The following is a 22,769-nucleotide window of genomic DNA, read 5'->3' as shown; positions in this document are numbered from 1 at the left end:
AATACCACACAGAAAGGCTCTGATTGGCCAACTGGTTCAAACCCAGAATATTTTGTGCTTGTGATTGCAACCAGAGTTGAGGGAGGCTTGATTTAATTGTCATAATTTGTAGGCAGTCACCGCTGTAGTTGTGTCAACTTTCAGTTTTAGTTTTTTTGTTGTTGACAAGTCGCCTTATGTTTTTTATATATATATATTTTTTTTTAAGTTGCCTTATTTGTACCGTTAAATAGATTTGTTTTGCAGTTGCAAAAGACAGAGGCGTCCTTTCACAATCATCGCCATGACAGCCAGGACAAACACGATGAAATGTGAGACGAAAACATTATAAAGTTCAGACTGACATGAAAGTGCTCCACTTTCCACCGTTACAGTTATACAAATGATGACAGAAACAAAAATACAAAACCATTTCTGACCTCTGTCTTCACCTCCCTTCTTCTCTTCCTCATGCAGTCACTAAAACTCACATGATGAGTCAAGAAGACCAACAGCAGTATAAGAACCTAGGAAGATAGATAGATGGATAGATAGATAGATAGATAGATAGATACATAGATAGATAGATCGATAGATAGATACAGTATTTTATTTCAAACACGTACAACATTTACAATGGCAACATAAACATTTACATCTCTTCACACGTTTGAAAAGGAATAGGCAGAAGTATGAACTTATATGTTCCTACCCCATTCCTATTAAACACAACTCAATTTATGAACTACTTTGTCCCATCACCAGATATTTACAGTATTTTTTTACAATGTTCTTTATGTTCTCAGTAAAACACAAGAACACAGATCTGGCTTTTAACACGACCATTTCCATCACTGTCCTGAATTAAACCGCTGTTCCTCATCCTTATATTTATTTAAAATATTTATTTTGTATATTCTTTTAACCGACTTATGTTTTTACTCTGCTATTATTATATACTGTACTATATATAAATAAATGAATAAATAAACTGCATCAATCAAAAGACTGAAATAAATGACATAAAACACTGTACTATTACGACAACAAATAAATATGGTGAGAATTAACTAACTAATTAATGAATGAAATAATGAATAATGTGCAATCGCTGCTGAAACAAAGCTATTCTATAATGCTTTGTTTTACAGAGTTTCAATCAAGAGTGAAATTGAGATTTTCAGGTTTCCCAAACATTTCCTTCTTGTCCGTGTTGGCGTTAAAAAGTCCATTTCAGGGAAGAGGAGTAATGAGGGTGAAAGAGTAATGGATGATTAAATGCAGAAGAAGGCAGTAATGCAACAGTGTTTACATGCAAACCAGCACCGACCAACAAAGTGCATCAACCTGAGGAATGGCAATGGTCCATTTACTAACTTAACTGGAATTTATTTTTTTTGGAGGAAAAAAAAATACATTTCTTCCCACATGACTTTAGAAAATGTGGGGTCCTGTGTGCACTTATAAATCAACTACATGAAATGATCTAATTTCAGATCCCTGAGCGGCCTCCGTCAGTTCCTGTAATGAACACGTGGTGGCGACACGTGGCTAATCAGAGCCATGTGGCTCCTGCGGTGAGTGTGTAAGAAAGGATTGCGCTTTAGTTGGAGAGAGAGAGAGAGACGCTGAGGGGAAAGTAAGCTTGGCTTCAGTGAGGAGGGAAGAGACAGAAGCCAGGACAGACAGAGACAACTTTCTTCCACACTCTCTGTAATCATTTTTTTCCACGGTGAGCGTGTTTGGTGCGCTTGGAAAGGAGCGCGCAATCTTTCTAGTCACTTTAGAGGTTTTTTATGTTTGTGGGGAGGCGCTCCAAATTAAGATAAGTGAGAGCAGTGGATGTGAAAAGCGGCTGAAGGTTTTTATCACAGAGCCGGAGGAATGTATCCAAGTCGGGCAACAGCGGCGGCGGCAGCGACGTGCCAGCGTCAGTGGAGATGTCCAGCGTGCGCTCTGTGGATCACACTGCTCCTCCAAAGTGTCCTGGACCTGAGCGCGTCTGGTGAGTTTTGCTGAACTGACCCCTGTCTGTCTGTCTGTCTGCCTGTCTGTCTCATGCTTCTCTGCACACTTTTACTCTCATCAGTTATGATGTCTGTCAACTTTGATGGAAAGCGTGTGTCTGGTCATACCTGGAGTCTCTGGCCCACAAGTGACTTAAACAAAGCCTGAGAGTCATCCATCACCTTGTCCTCATAGAGTTGTTGTTTGTCTCCCCCCGTCGCTATAAAGCCGAGCTGTTTCTGCTCCCGTTCACACTGTTCTCTCATGTAAATGCGCCTTCCTTGGCTTTAGATTATCGTCCCATTGTCACTGTGAAAGCTCTGCACGAGCAAAGACTTGACTCCATTGACAGACAATGGAGGAGCTCTTAACTTGTCAGCTGGAGATCTATTGTGCTTTTATCCACTTTTAAAGATAAGGAGATGCATGGTGTTCCTATTGAAACGCTGCTGCATCTGCTGCAACATCTACTGTAGGTTTGGTTCAGTAAAATGAGGATTCCTGTGATAAATAGTCAAAGCCTGTCATTTATTTCTGTGTGCACTTAGTTTTTTTTGCTCAGCCACCATATTTACATTGCCTCTTTGATTCCAGTCTGTTTCATCCGCAACTTAAGGCCTGGTGGCGTATGTAACTTGCTTTTGGTTGACTAATATAAGTATGATTCATTTCAGTTTGAATTAAAGTCAAAATGTTTATGAAGCTGCTCTTGAGAAGCGCTTTATTTTTCATGCTCTGGCTTTTGTGTGTTCAGTATAAAACAGTCCTCCTGTCTCAGAATGGCCGTGATGAATCGTCTTTGGACGGTTTTTCCTTGGGGTGTGTTTGGATTATCTCTGTCCTCCTTAAATGCTTTTGGCTGTTATTTACAATGGCCATGTACAATATGGGCTGCACTAAACGTAAAGCACTTTGCTTTGGCCCTTCCGTTGCCATCTCTTCCTTCTCCCCTGTCTTGCAGTGAGACCGAGGAATGTTAATCCACGTTACTTAACTGGATGAGTTGGCTATAACTTCAAATGGCGTTTCGTGATTGAATATGAAGGAGAGCGGAGCAAAGCCGCTTTCTTTGTAGCTACATCTTGTTACATGTTGCACAATTTATGGGCAAAATCGACCCTGAAAATTACATTTTATATGCTCGCACTGTTAACTAGAGAGCAAAGCTGATCTACTTTGAACTCCCTCTCACTGGAAAATCCACCAAAAAGCTTCAATCTGATCCCGATTCTTCTCAGTACATCCACATCATTGCTTTGCTGTGGCCTGGGAACAAGAAAATGAGACACATTCAGACGCTTTGTTCTTCCATTGCATCCATTTGACCTCTGTTTGCCCCATACATGACGCAGCTCCAGGATATGTCTGAAGATGATAACACTGGGAGTTTTGTCTCTTCTGGCTCGCCGTGATGGGAATGCTCACGGAGAAACAGCAGAGCAAAGAATAGAAGGCAACACCTTGTGATGCGTGGCTCTACTGTGGAGAAGGAAGACACTGAAAACTGTGCAACTGTCTGGTTTTCAGGCCAGTTTATGATCAAACAGACGGAAGTCAAAGGTTACTGGACTGTCACTGTGGTGCAAAGACTGGTTTTTCCTGGAACAATCAGGGCTTCCCCTGGGCATGGCAGGGGAATTTTGTTTACATGGCAGATTTGAGGTATGACTCAACACAGAAACCCATGTGTGGGCTTCGTTTTAAGGGACCGCTTGTGCTTTTGGCTGCTTCAACACCTGAATCCTGTTTGGATCGCTAAAATGCAGCCGGCATCACATCATCAAATAAACCACACGCAGCACTTGTTCTACATTTACACGCTCGCAAAGTTGTGAGTAAAAGGCACATGTGCTTGTGTTGCCCTCACTTGAAGCCCTCTGGGTGCTAATCTAAACATCTTATTCTCATAAGAGTCGGTTCATTTGCAAATCACCAGCATCCTCTCTCGTCTCTGTGCACTTAAAAGTCCAGTGTGTAAGACGCGGTGACGTTACACTGTAGACTGGTCTCCTTCTCTCACCCCTCCCCTTTTTCTTGGCAATGTCGTGGAACTACATAGTGTTGTTCTGCTTTTGTTTGCGTTACGGCTGAACAGTTGGTCGTTTTCAAATTGAAATCACAATTGGAAACAGCGCAAATCGTGAAATACAAAGGCTGCAATTTAATGGTTCTATTTTTCATCTTTCTATATTCCACGTCAATTTAAAAACACAAAATATAATGGAAACACTTCATATCTTTTAGTTCTCATCTTTAATGTAATATTAAAGTAAAGTCTTAAAAAGTAATTTGTTAAAGTAATATGTAGCAAATTAATTTGCAATCCCAATATCTAACCAATATTTAGATGTTGCCCATGTTTTTTAGAAATGCATGCTTTGCCTGTTTTGTCCGTTCGGGCTGCCGTAGAAACGTGACGACTCAATATGGCGGCCGTGGAAAAGTACATATAAAAGGCTTTTTCTAAGGCTACAAAATGATTTTTATTTGAAAGCAGTTGTACATACCTATGGTCAGTATATTACATTTCTGCCAATAAACCTCCCTAAATAGCGCTTTTAGGACATTTTGGGTGGAAATATCCCCACAAGAACGTTTCTATGGCCAAGTATTGTTTTTCCATGCAGGAATTTCCCTGTCGTTTTCATTTATTCTTAATCAGTTCGCAAACACTGCAACACAAAGGCAGACTTTGGACGGAGGTGTGAAATGAGCAGATCAGATGCAGGTCTTGGCCGCCGTACGGAGCGCAGCACACTTTCAGAAATACTCACTGTCATTCCAACCGTCAACCGCCTTTGCTCCTGCGCGGCATGGTAATAGCCTGTGACATGCTCATAAAAATAATTTGACAACAGTGTTTTCCAGCTATATAAACTGTAAGTGTTTCTGAATGTGGAGCATTCACCCCTGAACATAAAAGGTCCTCTGCAGGGCAATGACTATGTGAAATCTGTTTGGAGTTGCATTTAGCCTTTTAATAACACTCAGGGAGGCTATAAATCATGCTGGGTGGAACTGCCTCAGTATAGTTTTCAACAGGACACACTGTTGACACTACAGGCACTTCACCCTCGGAAAAAAAATATTCCTCCATCCCACGGGCTGAGTGTGTAGGAGCTTGTCCTGCTCTGCCTGCTACTGAGATGTCTATCTGTACTGTTATGTCTTCTGGCATTTTCTGAGACTCGTATTAAAGGAGTAATTTTCAACGAGGTGAAAGAGATGTCAGAGCGCATAGCACCTCCTGTATGCGTCCTTTGTTGAATTCATTCAAGCCAACCGATCCTTCGAGTGATTTATTTGCTCATCATGTTTCCACCGTTTGCTATAGTCTGTCCATTTTGGGTATGACCACATTCAGTTGAACAGTTAATCCCGATGGTCTTGGAAATGTTAGACCTAGTCTTGAGGGGTAGATCTCTGTCAGATAGATGAGCCTGCCTTGTCTAAATCTCAACTCCCACTCTGCCCAGTGCACGCTACGCACCAACTCAGCACATCAAGTGATGTGCATCCCTAAAAGCTTTTGGCCGACACTGAAGAATTCGGCAGAAAGTGTATGTGTGAAACAGATGTATGGCCTTTTTTTTCTTATGGGGGAGGGTTTTTTTTGTGACGGGTTGACTCCATTTGGATCTTGTGAGACGGGAAGAAAGAGATAGACATTTAATCAGTGCAAAGCCACTCTCTTGTCTCTTTTCTTTATGCCGCCGCTTCAAAACATTGGTGTGAAAACCACATCGTGCTCTGGCAATTATCCAGTCTTCTCCCAGTTGTTATGAAACACACGTGAACGCCAAGGCTCATGTGCCTCGGCGTTGCCGCAGGGCAATAATAACTACTGCGTGATAATTGTTTAGCTGGTGCAGAGTCATGTGCATGCTTTGCTTTAAATAGAAAAACTACCAAATAATGGATTTTTAGTGCTATTTTGTGACTAATGTGGATTTAGTTTCACAACCAGTGCTGCTTCATTGATGACTACAGAATGCACAGAATAAGTGCACTCATGACGTGAGATGCCAGTAAATGGTGCTGTTGTTTTCCCTTGAGTTTCTGGCTGGAATGTCCTGATAATATGTTGTCAATGCTTGGTTGACAGAAGAATTTTGGAACCAGCCTGATTTAGATTTTTCCATCTATGTAGATCTTCCTCTTTGCCAAGTCAGGCAGAAGCTTTTCTATTGACTCGCGAGGAGTGTAAATTTCCTGCATTTGCGTAACATTGGCAGCAAACAAAATGCTCTCATTTCCACAAATCGGGCTCTGAGGAACACGCTTGTTTTCTCGTGGTCAGAGTTCCTTGGAGAGGCAGCGTTTAATCAAAAGCTAAACACGGTTCACTCGCATCCTCGCTGGAGACGTTTGATAAAGTTTCTGCCACTGCAAGCTGTAGCCAAGCATGAAAACCTCTTTCCTGCAATTTACTGTCTGCACAGGAGGCCAGTCACTGAGAGCGAGAGCAGAACCTCCACACGGTTAAGAGAAATGCAGCACTGGGTTAAAAGAAGGATTAAAATGAAATAAAAAAACACTGGCCGTGTTTCCATCGAGTATGGTACTTTTTTTGTGTTTCCATCAGGAACAGTACCAAAAATAACATTCCATTTTTCGGTAGCCTTCCCCTGGGTTGCCAGAGTCATGGTGCGGTACGGGTGGAGCTAGACCCACAACAGTCAGCTGATTGGGCGATAGAAAAGTGTCACTCCCTTGCGACCATCGGGCACAGCGTGCACCCCGCCGACCAAGTAAAGGTACTGTTCTCAGTCGAAATGCAAGCCTGACTGAGGGCTTTACCATTCCAAACTGTACCAAACCCACCTGTACCATGATGGAAACGCTAATACATGCCATGTAGGACTTAAAGGAATACTTCACTGATTTGCATTTAGCTTTGTATTACTAAAATAGGTAGTATTTTTGAAAAATTGTGCTTCCCAACCTCAGTTTTCCCTGAATCGAGAAATATCTTCATTCTTTTTTTGTTACGTGACACTTGGCTTGAAACTGCAACGCTAATTCCGCACTTTTTAGACCCACTCGTAGGGGGGCGGGACCTAATTCCCAGAATGTGAACAGTGTCCGCCATCTTTGCTAACAGGACCAGGTGTCACTGGTGGGCACGTAGCAAAGAAAAGAATGAAGATATTTCTTGACTCAGGGGAAACTGAGGTTGTGGAGCAGTAATACAAAGCTAAATGCAAATTGGTGAAGTATTCCTTTAAAGATAAATTAAGCAGTGCTCACACCATGTCCCCTGATCAAATCTCCCAACAAAGGGTGATTGTACCTTTACATTCACGGCTCATATATTTCAGCAGCATCTCAAGACCTTTTAATGACCTTTAATGTTTTCTCTGTATCTGTTTTGCCTGTGTTTTCTTTTTTAAATATATACTTAATTTTTCCAAGTGAGTTCCTGCGATATGTGTTGTAGCGATGCAGTGTGTAAGTTTACAGTACATTTAATAGACTCAAGTTCTGTTTGCCCCTTTTCCAGCAATTGACCTATACGTCCTGCTGTAAATGAAACGGGTCACTATACCTTTTTATTCAATACTCTCTGTGACTGGAAGACAAATTACGCCTGCCACATAAAAAAACAAAACAAAAAAGCTTCTCTGCTGTACTTTATACACACGACACAATGGGTCCTTTGCTGCAGTTGTGAGGCCCGGCTCACAAGTGCGAGAGTGTGCTGATGACAAAGTGACACTTTAATGAGTCTAATGGAGTAAGCCACACATGCAGCATATCAATTTCCCATATGGACTTGGAAACAGTTTAATGTTTAAACTGTGGGGAATAGCGCCGGCCTAAAGATACATTTTATGGAGATCACTCTTTATTGCAGTTTTTATCAAATTACTGCTTTTTGCTTCGCGTCCTCCACGCAGCTTACAGTAGTTTCACTTTGGCTTAATATGTGGAGATCATGCTACATTGCTTTTAATGGGGGGGAGTAAGAAGAAACATGGCTTTTTCAATTCCCGTATATGTGTCAGAGTAAATCTTTTTAAACCCTGTTTGCATAGCATTACGGCCTGTAGAAACTCCCACTGCAAGCAGACAGGCAGATCTACAGCCACCCTCAATTAGGTCTTTGTACAACACCACACTTGCCCGGGCTATTAAATCCCTCAAACCTGATGTGCTTCTCCGCCAAAAATATTTATTTTCCAGCAAAGTGTGTAGTTTATCAGTCAGTGCAGAGTTTTCTTGTCCCCTTGTTGCCAAAATTAGTCAGAAATGCTCAAAATTAGTGTGTAACTTCTGCTGCTTTGGGATCAGTTTTCAAACATACTTTAATAGTTTATACTGACTGCACTTCATCCACTCAGTGGTTATTGTTAGTAGATACCAGCAACCCCTCACTGTCGGCAGTGACTGCTTGGCTTGTTTTGGAGGCACGGCCAGTGGACGGCCTTATTACTTTTCCACTTTTCTCCCTTCTCTACTGATCCAAACGATTTTGGAGATGCATAGTCTGAGGTTTTGCTGTGGCGGCCTGCTGAGGTAGACGCTATATGAACTGTTTTGTCTGGTGTTCAGTGCTTTTAGGTATGATACACTAAATGATCATAGCAGTTTGAAATACCGGGGACATACTTTGTGGGAAGGTTTGAAGTTTTTTGGGGGCTGGAAATCATTGGCTGTATCTGTAACACAAACAATCCAAAAGGGAGGTTGTATGAATATTGTCACGAACACTGACCAAAGCATTTGCACGATTTGAGGCAACGTGACGTGAAAAAAATATTAGCGAGGACCAGAAGTACAAACGATTTGTGAAATACAGCTTTTTAATAGTTTTGCCGGTGTTAGTGAGCAGCAGGATTACTCAAAAAGATGTAGAACTGAGTAGTGTAGGAAATTGAGCGACCTTGGCATAAGTTTGTGCTCCTTGAGTGCTTTCTCTGTGTTTTTGTTTCACAGAAAATGTGCATATTCGTCTCTCGAAATATGTTTTCAATAGTCTGCACATGTTCTTCCTGCTAGAGATCAGACAAAAGTCGACTCCCCTGTCACCCCGCGTCCGTCAGTATGACATCAAACCTCCTCGGCATTTCTCTTATCTGGTTGGCACGAGACGATCCCTGGCAATCGCTCGCTGTTCTCTCTTTTTGCTCCCTTCCTTGCACATATTCTCTCTCCCAATGCATATACACGCACGGGCTCAAAGGTTCATTTTGGCCGTTCTTCTGCCTCCCCGCTTGGCTGACTCGCATGCTGCTCTTGGCCGCGCTGCACGTGTTTACTCAACAATAAGTGAGAGCGGGTCAGAGTGGCTCCACACCAGCTCCTGACATCTTCACAGACACAATCAGACGGACTCATACTCGGGCCTTTTTTCTTTTTTTCTTCTAAGTAATGGCTTTTCAATGATCTGCCTGTTCAGTTTGAGCACCGTGCACCGTATGTGATGTGAGCTGACGCAGGAGAGCTTACTTCATTGTAATTCCCTCATCGCAGTGATGTGATGATTATGAGAGGGATGTATATGAGGGGGAAGTTTAATCAGAGTTTGGCTCTCTCAGTATCAGTCCTGATTCATCTCCTTGTGGCTCCACGTCTGCGCCGTTGCCCCCGCCGTACTGCGGTTACGCCGCGAAAACCATTGGACCATCAGCTCCACAGAGACATTTCTATAAACTTATCGCTCTGATGTTATTAACAGAACATCAACACATGTATGATTTTTTTTTTTCTCACAGTTTTGGGTTTGCAACGTTATTCCTGGCAACGTCATTTTTTTCAAATCTTTCTTTGTCCTTGTGACTGCCAGTCCTTTTTTTTCCTTGTCCCTTCCAACACAAACAAATGATGTAAATAACACATTTCCCCTGTCGTGCTGTTAAATGTGGAAAATGTAGAGCTAAGAAATGTGATACTTTTAAAAAAAATAATTAAATTTAAGATGTGTGGTTGTCAGGAAATTGAATTTTATGAGGCTTTTAATGATTTGTGTTCACTTTTGTCACACACACACACACACACACACACATCTCAAAGCATATATACATATATATATACACACATATACATATCTATATAGATATGTATATATATATACATACATATACATATCTACATAGATATACATGTATCTACATAGATATGTATATACAGTATGTGTGTGTATATATATATGCTTTGAGATCCACTATATGTGTGTGTGTGTGTGTGTATGTATAGTATGATTAGGGTATAGCGTGTTTAAGTGAAAGCTCTGGTATGGTGTGTGGTTGAGAAGTTTTTATGTTTGTGTAACACACAGATTTATGTGTGTGTTAGGCCGTCTTTGGTATTTTATTGCTTTGTAATTACAGCCAGTAACTAGAGAGACTCTCGCAGTTGAAGAATTCAGTGTTTTGAAGATTAGTCCCTTTCTAAATGGGCTTTATTTTAAGCTGGCAGTTTAACGAGGCTGATTTGGCCGCAGAATAGATTTTATGGATCAGCTGAAGTAATGACGGCAAGATCTCGACGATCTAAACTATTTTTAACTGTCGCTGGTTTCAGTTGCGGATTCAACGTGCAGGTGTTGATGATTGGTTTTGATTCAAGAACCTTCTTCTCTTTGTTTTAGTCAAATATATACATGTCATGCTGTCTTTCCAAACAGGACATTTGACATTTGATTATTATTATTATTGATAATAATAATAATAATCCCTACAGACCTGAAACGTCTGCTCCCAGTGTGGCTGCACATTTGTTCTACTCTTAGATAAGATTTATGTTATGATCCTGTTTCTTTATCTTCCCACTTAATTTCTCCATTAAAACATTATTCCAAACAAGGTCCCAAGGTATCAACATTTTTTAACGAAATTTGTCCTTGTTTTGTTTCGATGTTAACGGAATGAAAGAGAAATAAACATGGCTCTGTCCAATTGGCGTAAGATTTAATTTACATCAGCTAGAAATTGAACTGTGTTTCCCCCACTGCATGTGTTGAGTGGACGATGTGTTTATGTAACGTGGAAAGTGAAGAAAAATGACTCGTCCTTGTTAAAAATGCACCTACTTAAAGGCCTCAAACGCAGGGGAAATGATTCCTTTTAGGTTTTGTTTGCTTAGCGCCGACGTGTTTTTATTTAAACGTATTGGCATGAGAGTGGACATGGGTTTAGCATGTTTGTTTAACCAAAGGCTTTGTCACATTGTTCTCTAAGCAAACCCTCTTTAAACCAGCAGCTCGTGTTTAAACAGCTACTTGATTCACACACAAAAGACTTCAGAGGGGCTCTGTTGATCCCATACTCTCACATTAGGCAGTGCTGCCTTTTATACTTCACAGAGAACCAGCCTGCATCGGCACAGTGCTGCTATATGGGAACCATACCAGGAAATTGATACATTAACGTTTAGGGACAGGAATGAGGAACTATCAGACACCAAACTGCAGTGACTTTAGTCTGAATAAACTTCATTACTGTAGGTGTTACTAATTGGAAGTCATTTTAAAAAACCGTTTGTCAACCACTTTCTCTTTCGGCGCAGGCATCAACAACCTCCGACTTAAATGGAAATTCCCTTTTTATCCGTTCTAATCCTGTGTCGCCCACACTGACCAAGGAATCCGGAGTTACAGGTCTCACTGTTGTAATTCTGCAGTGCTGTTAGTTAAATGCCCATCTCACAAACCACTGCCTGGCTCGCCATGTGTCCAGTTCAGTGTTCAGCATCAACGAGGAAAAACGTTGCCCGAGTGGCATTAAAAGTACTTGTTGTTTGTCACTGATAAGGCAGGAGAAGAAGAGAACGTCGTTCAGAGTTGCTTTAACTGCTCTACTCTCGTCCATTTCTGTTTTTATAATTTATAGGTGAACTTTGAAAAAGGGGTCACGGTTCTTTTGGGAAACTGCAGGCTTGGAGTATGTGCGGATTATGGCATGGCCAACACTTTTGAGTTTTTTGGCAAAGCCTCAAAGCTTTCTTCACTCGTCAGGAGAAGCTGTTGCTATTACCCTCACGGTCTTTGGTCGCCCTTTTAAATCCATTGTGGCTTGATGGCCTTGCCAGAAGGCGGCCTTTTCAAGGCAAAGTTATTGACTCCTCCCCGCGTAACCTAAATATCCAGATTGTGCATCGATTTTAAACGGAAATGAGTGGACACAGTCAGTCTCAGCATGCAGATGCTTTAACCAGAGACTTGCACAATCACCGTGTGTTTCATGTGTTTAAGTGGTGGAATCTGCAGAAATGCTAATTGTCCATCATGAAATATCCATAAATCCCCTCCAACCGCCTCTGTTCCTCTCATGTCGCTCATGTATGGTGAACTCTGTATTTAACTAAGAGGGTGGAGAGGGATATTAGAATCCAGGCATTTATCCTGTTCTTGTCCTCACTATGCAGAATCACTATTTTCTTTACAATGCGTTTGTCTCGCTGAGGCAGATAAAGTAAAATACAATGCCCCAGTGAGATCACCCACCATTATTTTTCTTCCTTCCACATTTAACAGTGATTTAATTTTGATGTGGAGGTTTATTTAGGCTGACGCTGACTTGGAACAACCAGTGTTTAAGTTTTACTTAGTGGATGTGTCCCTCATGCCAACAATCCCCTCGCACCTTACTCTCGTTTTCCTGTTACTCTGAATATCTCATGTCTTGCCGACTCTCTCTCTCTCCCTCTCTCTACGCTTCCCTCCTCCTCGCACAGAGAGCATTGATTTCAGGAGGGCAGGAAATGAAACTGCATTGCCCTGTGACTCCCAGCAGGAGAGACGGGACCTGGGCAGGGAAAGAGGAAGAGTTTCACTGAGTGAAAGAGGTCCAACTCTCGTCTGAAAGGGATGAAAAGATTGATGGAGTAAGGGGAAAGGAGTGAGGACTGGGATGTGACCGGCTCAGCGCGGAGAAAGCTGAGAGGGCTAAGAGCAGCACTGAGATGAGAAAATATTTTCATAATGGTATTTGAGTGACAGCGGGCTTAAATGAACTCGCAGTTCGTCGTATCGAGCAAAAATCTGAAACATCTGACTCATTACAAAGAGAGTTTGAGAGAAAAGTATAAAGAAATAAATAACAGCCAGACAAGGAAGAAAGAAAAGGGCTCTCGCGCGTCAAAAAATGAAGGCCCCCTTTATCTTTGACAACTCTTGACCCTCACCCCTCTATCAGAAGTCAATGATCTTCTCCTCAGAGGGGCCTAAATCAGAGGCTTAGACCCGCGTGATCCCTCTGCCTGTTTGTTTAAACCCTGTGTGGCGGACTTTGCAGTGCTAAGCTTTGTCCACAAGAGCTCATTACCTCTCAGCCCTCTGTCTCTCTCACAGTTTCATCCAGCCAACAGTGGTTTAAGGGCCTCAGCACTTATGTTTGCAAAGTAGCACAATTTTCATGGTTATATTTGGAAGTGTTGAGCGGTATGGGCTGGGGATATCGCTAATGATTTCCTGGACCGATTCACGTCCAACTCACAAGAAACCCGTTTGATTTTCGATCCAATATGAGGTTTTTTTTTAAGAGATATTTCAGTTACCATAACAATTTTCCTTGGTCATATAAGAGATTTTCTACACAACGAATGCTGCAAATTGTAGATTTAAATGTCTCCAACCTGGTGCATCATAAAAATGATTGATGTTTACATTAAGAAAATTGGCAAAGTAGTTATATTTATTCACAGTTTAACTATACTTGAACTACTCATTAATGAATCTGCTGATGAATCGTTTGGTCCATAAAATGTCGATCAGTGTTTCTCAAACCTGGAAATGATGATGTTCTCAAATGTCTTGTTTTGTCCACAAACCAAAAATGATTAAATTTTAATGATTGCTTTGGTATATGGCGCAAAGAAACCAGACAACATTTAAATCTATGTAGCTGAAAAATCAGAAAATATGTTTTAATTCTAAAAAAACCTCACTTGATCCGATTAATTGATTATCAAAATAGCTGAATATGAGCGAAGTTATTGATTCATTGTTCTCTACAGTGAAGTCACAAGTGAAAATTCAAGCTCAAACTTTAAAAAGTACAAAATATGCAGCCTAGAAGCACAGCAGAGATTTTGAAATAATCACCAAGTTGTCCAACAAGGGATGACGAGTGCAGCTTGGAGTGCAGCAGTTTTGTGGTGACAAAGGAGGACACAAACAAGCTAAACTGTCCTCTTTAACAAACACTCATAACAACAATAATCTGTTAAACAGCATGTGGAAGTATTCCTGCTTCTACACCATAGATGGCAATATGAAGAACAGAGAGCAGCATCAGCTATAAGCCTGCGGCAAGTCTCCCATGTCTTGCAGGATTTGTGCAGATGCTACAAGAATTGGGAGTATTTTATGAATCAATATCAGATTTTTCAAATGAAGAGGGATCATGAATCAGAAAAATGGGATCGCATATTCAGGCCACAGTGTCTGCTCCCAGAATAAATCAGATTACCCCAGCGTTTCACTGTCCCGCAGTCATTTTAAATGGAACATAAAACCTGTTGTGTCATTGCTGCCATAATTGGAGCAAAGGAGAGATGGCACAGCTTCAGCATCTTTCCAGACATTTATCCACAGTAGGATATTTATTGAACTTTTTTTTTTTATTGAAATGAACATCTGTTTATGCTGTTGCATGCATTGTGTAATGATGTTTTGAAACCGGGTCAGGGCCCTTTCCTATATGTGAATGGTGGCATGAAGACTCCTCCTGCTCTCAGACGACGAAGAAGAAAAGAAAAAAAAAAAGGTCCTCGTCTATGGGCACTGTGGCTTATTATTCCTGACATGCTCTGTTGAAAAATGCTGATTTAGAACGGGCTGGTGCTGATGACGCGGAGCGAGACAGATCACTGTGGCTGTGATTCATGACTGTTTGAGAGGGAGAGTTCAAACAATAGTGGAGTAGGTCTGAACTTTCCCGCCTGTGTTACTGTTCAGCAGTTTGTACTATTGTCAGCTTTTGTCAGGAACTCATGGTAGAGGGCTTTCCGTTTTTCTTTTTTTACACTTCTTTTCTTCCACTTTCTCCTCCACTCTGCAGCTGGTTTGTGATGAATGCTGTTTGTTTCCCGGTTATTTCAGTTTCATCCCAGAGCCTGTTCTGTTGTGCTTCACTGTTATTATTACTGAAATTGCCTGTGTCCTCAACCAGGACGGCACAGTCGCCCCTCTTCTGTCCTCTCTTTGCATCCCAGGCTTTGTTTATCAGTTTGCTATTTCATTTAAACCCAATTAAATTCCAGCACAGCTGGCTGGATTAACCTGAGGTCATGATGTCTGTGAGCAGGACTGGACTTTGTCTCCATATTTGCTTCTGTGCATATGTGAGAACAATGATGTACAGCTTTATTCTTTGTTTCTATCAAAAAACGAACATAAAACCAGTCACCACAAGAAATCAACTTTAAAAAGCTGTCTTTTATTTTCCATCTTTGATTTCATGTGCAACACAACAAACGGGTTTCACTTCCCCAGACAGAAAATAAGATAAGGACACTATTAGTGCCATATGTTCATTTTTGCATGTAAGCTGCAGACTGTTTATTGAGGAAATTGCAAGTTTCTTGCCCGCTGCCCTCCGTGTTTTATTTACACATAATAATCCAGTGTTAATGAGGGCACTGTAATATGATTAGGAAGTCACACCCGCCCTCTGCCACTTTGCTAATTGAGTTACAGCACTTGGTTTTATGCACAAAGTGCCTCTAGAAATGTGTACGGAACCCTCTTTACTTTTATTGTGCCAACCATGGCTGTTCAGGTCGTCCCGGTAATAAAACTTCCAAGAAAAACAGTAGTTAAGATGCTCCCAGACAATAGCAGGGAAGTGTTTTTTTTTTACTGCCGGTTACACGGCAGATAACAGCCGACATGTTTGCCCTCGGCCTGTGCTTATATGAGTAATGCAGCCAGCAGAGTGTGATTGGTGGTATGCGTTTGGAAATGTGCACGCCCCATGTCCCAGTGTTGGTGGTCTTGGAAAGCCACCAAGATCACTCGGGTGCTCTGTAATGTGAAAGCAATTAGCAGGCAGCGGTTTTACGCCGTGCCAATATGTGGGGAATAACAAAGGGGAATGTAGGTCAGCCATAAGCCTTAGGTAGACGGCCATTGCATTCTTTGGACCAGCGTTTTCCAAAACCCCCGGACGCGGAAGAATTTCTGGTATATATCTGTAACAAACGTGGGCAGAAATGAAATGAAAAAATGTTGCGTTGCATCCTTTTTCAGCTTCCAGGGAGAGCAATTTTTGGGCTTGGGGTCAAGTTTCAAACCATGTTGAAACCCCTTCTTCACCGGTCATATACTTAATTTGACATTCATTTGAATGAGATGGACAATTGTCCGTGATTGAGATCTAGACTTCAGGCAGGAATACAGTGAGAATCTGTGCCACACACACACACGTTCACAAAGAGTTACTACCCTCTGTGTGTGCGTGTGTGTGTTTGAGTGTATTTACAGTGTGTGAGGAGGGTGCGTGCCCTCTGTCACATCTGGAAGCTTGTGGGTTTTTTTTCATGAACTGCTAAATGAGGGGAAAAATACTCCCATCTGTCCACAGGAAAACTCACCTGGTGCAGAGGCATCTATAATTGCTCGTTTTCTCTCTCACACGCTTTGTTTGTCACACGGCAGAACCTCCCGTTTTACACTGTACACCACAAAAACATGCAGTAAAGCGCTACAGATATTATATATATATATATATACACACACATATATATACACACATATATATATATATATATATATATATATATATACACACATACGCATACAGTATGTGTGTAGAGAGAGAGCGAGAGACTCACAAAAATACTTTGAGCAGCCTGCCATGTTTGCATTTCTCTTCTTTTACAACCCCTATCAGAATATTCCCCCCTTTTTTTCTCCTTTTAACCCAGTTGAGGGTGCACAAGCATGAACGGAGGCTGTGCTCTTCAGGAGGAAATGCCTCACTTAAAATCTTAGTGTAACCTCAGGAGTCAGATTAAGACAAGACAAGAAGAACGATGTGGCACGGCTACATTCGTAGCCACAGCCGCTCCACATGGTAAAGTCGTTTTCGCCTTGGGCCTCGGCGGGACGTGGAGACCGGGAGCATCGTCTCAACCGCTCCCCGCCCCTCACCTCAAACCCTGCAGCCGGCATATTTCAGCTATCTGAAGGGGGCAGAGTTGGGGAGATATCAGCCCGAGAGCTGAAAAGCAGCTTTTGTCCCGAGTGACCTTCCACAGCTTCTGCCTGGCTGCTGTTTCAGCAAATAATAAAAACTGTGCAGCACAGCTAGAAAGACAAAAAAGAGAGAAGGGGAAAGCAGCCACGAAGAAAGACTTAAAATGTAAAACAAACAAAACTGAATCCTTGCCAACTGTAGATTAAACACTAATTCATGTAAATATGTGTGCTGTACACTGATGATGACCTTGATGAAGGAGACTGGTTGTCAGGGGTTTGGCTGCATTAAGAATGTGTCAGAGAGTGAGACATTTGTTTTGATTGCATCTCATATTTTCTTTTTTTTTGGCATCTGTAATGTTGCATTACTGCCCTCCTCTCCTCTTTCCTTTTCCCTCCTCTGAATTTAATTGTATTTAATGTCACAGTCTTGATTTGTTGTTTCTTAACAGTATAAATCAAGTATCCTGCACTATACAGGCCGTGCTCATGTACGTATGTCAGAGGGGGCCTCACAAACGGGACGATGATACATTGTCAGTTTCCTTTCTCCCCTCTGGAACGTACCATTTATGACTGGCAATCAGAGGTGGGAGGGTCTTTCTGCCAGCGTACAGTTTTCCCTAGTTCTCTTTTATCCCGCGTTGTCCTTTCTTGCCCAGGCAGAAAGAGACGGCTGAGCAGTAATTTTAGGCAGCGTGTCTATCAAAGTAAAGATCACAGCCGAGACTTAGGTTCTCTCCACCTTTCAGTCTTAACCCGTAATTTACGGATTTCCAGGTTTCACACTATAGCTGGGCGCTGAATAAACAAGGAGACGGCATGACATTTACGCAACGGTGTCATCATCATCATCATCATCATCCCACATGTATTTACATGTACGCCAATATTTTACCACTGTAAACCTTATAGGTAAGAAAATAGAGAGGTTACTCAGTATTTTTCTTTTGTGTCGCTATGGGGTGAAACGCTTGTTGGTTTAAGGCAGTTTCTTACCATCTGACTCACAAATGTCCGATACTTGAAGTTGACAGAGCATAACATTGGTCTGCTGTAGCTCAACCCATGCTGTGTTTGTGTACAATGTGTTGTTGGCTTCTCTACACACTGTATTTGTCGAAGCGGTGGTTCCATACTGGAGCATTTAGGCTTATATTCCGTACAAACACACATGGGGAAAAAAAAGTGCCCTTGTAAACTTGAATTACAGTGACGTTGACGGCTTTAGTCCTCATTAAATCGCTCACACCTGCGTGTTTATGTGCACTGCAGCGCTCCGGGCAAAGAAGACGGAGTGAAACCAAAGTCCTGTTTCCACCGAGTGGTTTGGTACTGTATGGTACTGTTTTTTTTTTGGTGTTTCCATTAGGAATAGTACCGAAATAACAGGCCACAGCCCACCACTCGCCTACCATCTCGTCTACCATGTAAAGGTACTGTTCTCAGTCCAAAACGCAAGCCTGACCCAGGCCTTTACCGTTATACCGCGCTGTACCAAACCAAACTGTAACACAACGGAAACACGGCACAAGCAGATAAAAACCTGATGTCAAACACGGGTCATTTTAATTCCCTCTATAAGTCTCCCCAAAAATAACAACCTGATACAGTCTACAACTAAGAACTGCTCACTTATAATCAGCTCTGATCCAGCTCTTTAGATTGGGATTAGGACGTCCCTAATTGTAATGAAATGTGATGTAATGTACGTCTCCACATGGCATGTTTGTGCCCTTTGTGTCCCACCGTCTGCAAGTAGCGCGGATCATAAGTCATCGGGGGCAGCGCAGCAGGAAAAGCAGGAAAACCCCTGTTTAACCACTGAGCCCGAGCTCCAGAGCCTGTGCTGGTGAACACCCACACATTGTTAAGTGTCACTGAACAAGACAGCGAAAAGTTCGCCGATTCCTCGGAGGCCTCTTCATTAACTGATCCGTCGCTCGGACGTCCCGGCACAGACGGGCAGGGGAATGAAAAGGAAATGTCTCAACTGGGATCTATAAAGTAGCCCATGCATATCGGTACACTTCCTTTAAAATGTGACTCAGCCTCGTTCCGTCCGTGCAAACTCGGACCACCGGGCTTTTCAGGACGTCCTGCCCGTCTTGACGTGAGTGAGGCAGAAGCAGTGGAAATCCTAAGCGTAACAAAACCAACTCTGCTCTCCTCCCGTTTTAAATTCACTTACAGGACTACTGAAACTAACTAAAGCCATGCATTGCTCTTTAGCTCTCTCGCCATCTTCTACAAATATTTACTTCATCTCGGTCAGGCACATGTGTGTGTGTGTGTGTGTGTGGGTGGCTCACTTTGTGTTTCTTTTTTTATTTTGTAAACACTTGTGTGTGTGTGTGCTAACATTTTCTTCTGTAACTTACTTTGGGGGAAAATGCTGTGGAATTCGATTAACTTGTTAGCTCTGTTTGGCTCACAATAATAAAGTGGTGCTTTGTCATGGTTATTTCAGGAGAAGTCAAAAGGCCAAAAAAACACAGACGTGACTTCAAAAAAAAAAAAAGGTGTCCACACACCAGCCTGTTGCTTGCTTCCTGATTTCTAGCAGCCCGGTTTACTGAAGCGTTCTATTAAACAAGTTCTTGGCTTTATAATATTGTTGTAATAGACGAGTAAGATTATGGTAATACAATCTTTATTCACAAAGCAATAGCCTGATCATAACAACGGATAAAGTGTGTGACGTACTGGAGTACGAATGTCAACATTCTAATCTGGTAATATTATAAGTATTATATATAATTCTGATCCCTAAACAGTTTAATAAGAAAGTGATGGTGGTTGACAGGAATTCTCATAACCCAGCTATTTCCTGGACGTTACTTTTGAGATCGCTGTAATATTATTTCCTTGCGTTATTACCAAGCTGAGATAAGACGTCAATACCATAATATGACCTCCCTGTTACTAAATTATGACCACATAATACCATGTTGGGATCACATTGTAATGCTAAGCGTTTCTTTTGACTTTGATACCGTTTTAAGCAGTTATTTAAGTTATTTACCGGTTTCCAATTCCAATTTTGGTATTTTAAGGGAATAAGTGAGAGATTTACTGAGTATTACGTGCCGGACCATCAGAGGAGAGCCTCACTGCGTCTTTGTGATCCTTGTAATGATACTGAGTTGAATAAAGCACCGTCGGGAGGACTACTGTACAACACACTGTTGGAGGTCACTGACCCCTTCAGCTTATGCGTTATGCGTTATGCGTGTGCGCGTGTCTTACAGAGAGAGAGACACCCGTCTAGCACATCCACGACAGTTCATCATAAGAGGCTAATGTTGCCGCTTCCTGCTCTATCTTTAATTACCGTACTTGAAAAGAGGAGAGGCCAGCAGAGGGTAAAAAGGAGGAGAGATGGTTATTGGTATTAGTGTAACTGCTGCTTTTGTGTGTCCGATTGCGCTTGTGACTGTACCTCAGCAGATGGGGAGGAGGCGACTGGTAATCGGGAGTTGAAGAGGTGAAGAGAACGAGCGAGGGGGAGAAGAATGGGCCAATGAAGGAGGGAGAATGAACAAACAAGAGGGTGAAAGGGAGAAGGGGAAAGTGAGTGGGGAGCAGAGGGGCACGTCTTTTATGAGGCATGGAGAACGGGGTGAAAGGAGGAGAGAGGGGGAGGTTAAGTATGTGGTGGGTCTGAATAGGGGGACCCCATGTCCTCTTTAATGTCAAATGAATAACTCCTGACCTAACACAGGCCTTTAATTGGTATAACCACCAGTTGGATGGAGTGCTGTGTTGGCTGTGTTGTGTGAACATTGAGAAAATGCTCACCTAAATTTAAAAAGTCTAAGAAATATTACTTTACGTATGTGAATGCAGAAATATCCTGAAGTGGTTCGTCAGTCAATCAGCAGTATTGGGTATTTTCATTTGCAATGATAGTAAACTGAGCATTTTTGGGTTTTGGAGTGTTTCAATAAAACAAACAATTTGAATATGTAAACCTGGTCTTTGGATGTTTCCCCCATTTTCTTTTCTACCCCTATTTATTTGGTTACACTGGATTAAAGGCGAACATAATCAGCAGGTGAAGTCATTGTAAAAGAAAATAATCAGTTCAGCTACACCGCCACACTTGTGTTTATGTCTGCTATTTATGTTCTGTGTCGAGAGCATGAAGTCAATAATCAACCTATTTCCCCCCTCGTTGTTTGATTTGATTTGCCCGCTGATTTGAGTCGGTTTATTTTGAGTGAGAACACCAAAACATCCGAAGCGACCATCTCATAGGAACAGTTCACCCCCCCCCCCCCCCCACAAAAAAAAAGAAGAAAACTCACTCATTGTCTCCTCAAGTGTCTGAGTCAACACCAAAAACACCTGGAGTTTCAGGGTTGTAGCCTAATCCGATAAAACTGAACGACGTCATCCGTGGTGTCGTTTCAGTGTATGAAAGCCAGGATATTCAAATTGGACACAAACAACATCATTTGCATCATGTTTTTTTGTTGCTGAAAGGTCCACTTTAGCTTCCTCGTTCATGTTCTCCCACACACGTCGCAGAAGCTTTCACGCAAGACGAGAACTCACAGAGAGAGCTGCAAGGTTCCAGCGATCAACAAGTCCTTTGTCTTTTCTAAAATATACTTGTTTATTTGCTCTCTGTGCATCTTCCATTCAGTATTTATTTCAGCATTACTTCTTATTGGAGTTGTAAGAAAGAGCTTGTCGGGAGAGATCACAGCTCAGGCTATACGACTCTCCCATGTTTGGGGGGGGGGGGGAAAGGAGAAGCCTGAGGCCCAAAAGCCCCGTAGGATACTCTGTGCATGAATGCTGGGGCAGAAGGAGAAGAGATGGCTGAAAGAGGCAGCTCAAGCAGAAAGAGAGGGAGAGGGGTTAAGTGGAGGCAGGTGTTCCATGACAAACCTTTCAACCCCCCACTTCTGTTTTACTCTAGTTCCCTCCACAGGCACCGGTCCACTGGGAGTACTGCAAACCAGCACTCGAACAGACACTCGGTGGACATGTCCCTGTGTCTCTCTTACCGTCTTTTGTTATGCTTTTATCCGTATCATCTAATCTGTCCGACCAAATTGCACCTTCTTCCTTTCATCCCAGGTTACTTTCCACATTCGCTGCTGGACCACCTGTTTTTGTGTGGTTTTGAAGCGTATAAAACCCAGCGCTGGACAGTTTTTCCCACTGCTCCACTCTGCCTCTGACCCAGCTGGCAAATTAATTTAGATTAGATTGTCGTAAAAAAAACAAAAATTCCTGTTGGGGCTCTCTCTCATTGTGTTCCAGAGAGGATTAAACTCCAGCTCAAGAGCAAAACACAGTAGTACACAGTTCCAGTTTTGATTGTTGGAAAAAGAGAGAGAGAGGCTGATTGATGTCATTTAGTAATTTTGTTATATGAAATCAAATCACTCCGAGATTAAATATCCTTTCATTTTTGAAAAAGTAATGCAGTTAGCATGTCTTCCAGTGGCGTGTTCACTTCTGGCACGTCCCTATCGCGTTTTCATGGGTTAATATGCAGAGTATACGCACTGACTGCTGACGAAGAAGATGCCCTTCTCTGCTTTTCCGAGGCGGCATCGCTCACTCTGTCGTATCCAATTTGCCTCCGACTGAAGTTTGAGAACGAGATGTGCCAGAACTT

General features: G+C 42.1%; 1 protein-coding gene across 2 annotated transcripts in view; it reads left to right on the top strand.

Annotated features, from left to right (window-relative positions):
- The first annotated feature begins 1,611 nt into the window (after window positions 1-1,611).
- The window catches only part of ror1 (receptor tyrosine kinase-like orphan receptor 1), a 124,550-nt gene continuing 103,392 nt past the window's right edge, over window positions 1,612-22,769 (top strand). For both annotated transcript variants that reach the window (XM_058638091.1, XM_058638090.1), the window contains exon 1: window positions 1,612-1,984. In XM_058638091.1, the coding sequence (XP_058494074.1) occupies window positions 1,864-1,984 (121 nt within the window). In that variant the 5' untranslated portion in view covers window positions 1,612-1,863. The remainder of the gene's footprint in view (window positions 1,985-22,769) is intronic.

The sequence above is a fragment of the Solea solea genome, chromosome 9, assembly GCF_958295425.1.
Source record: "Solea solea chromosome 9, fSolSol10.1, whole genome shotgun sequence".
In the NCBI taxonomy this organism is placed as follows: Eukaryota; Metazoa; Chordata; class Actinopteri; order Pleuronectiformes; family Soleidae; genus Solea; species Solea solea.
The sequence above is the reverse complement of the archived record's forward strand: the minus strand, read 5'-3'. Positions and strand labels throughout refer to the sequence as shown.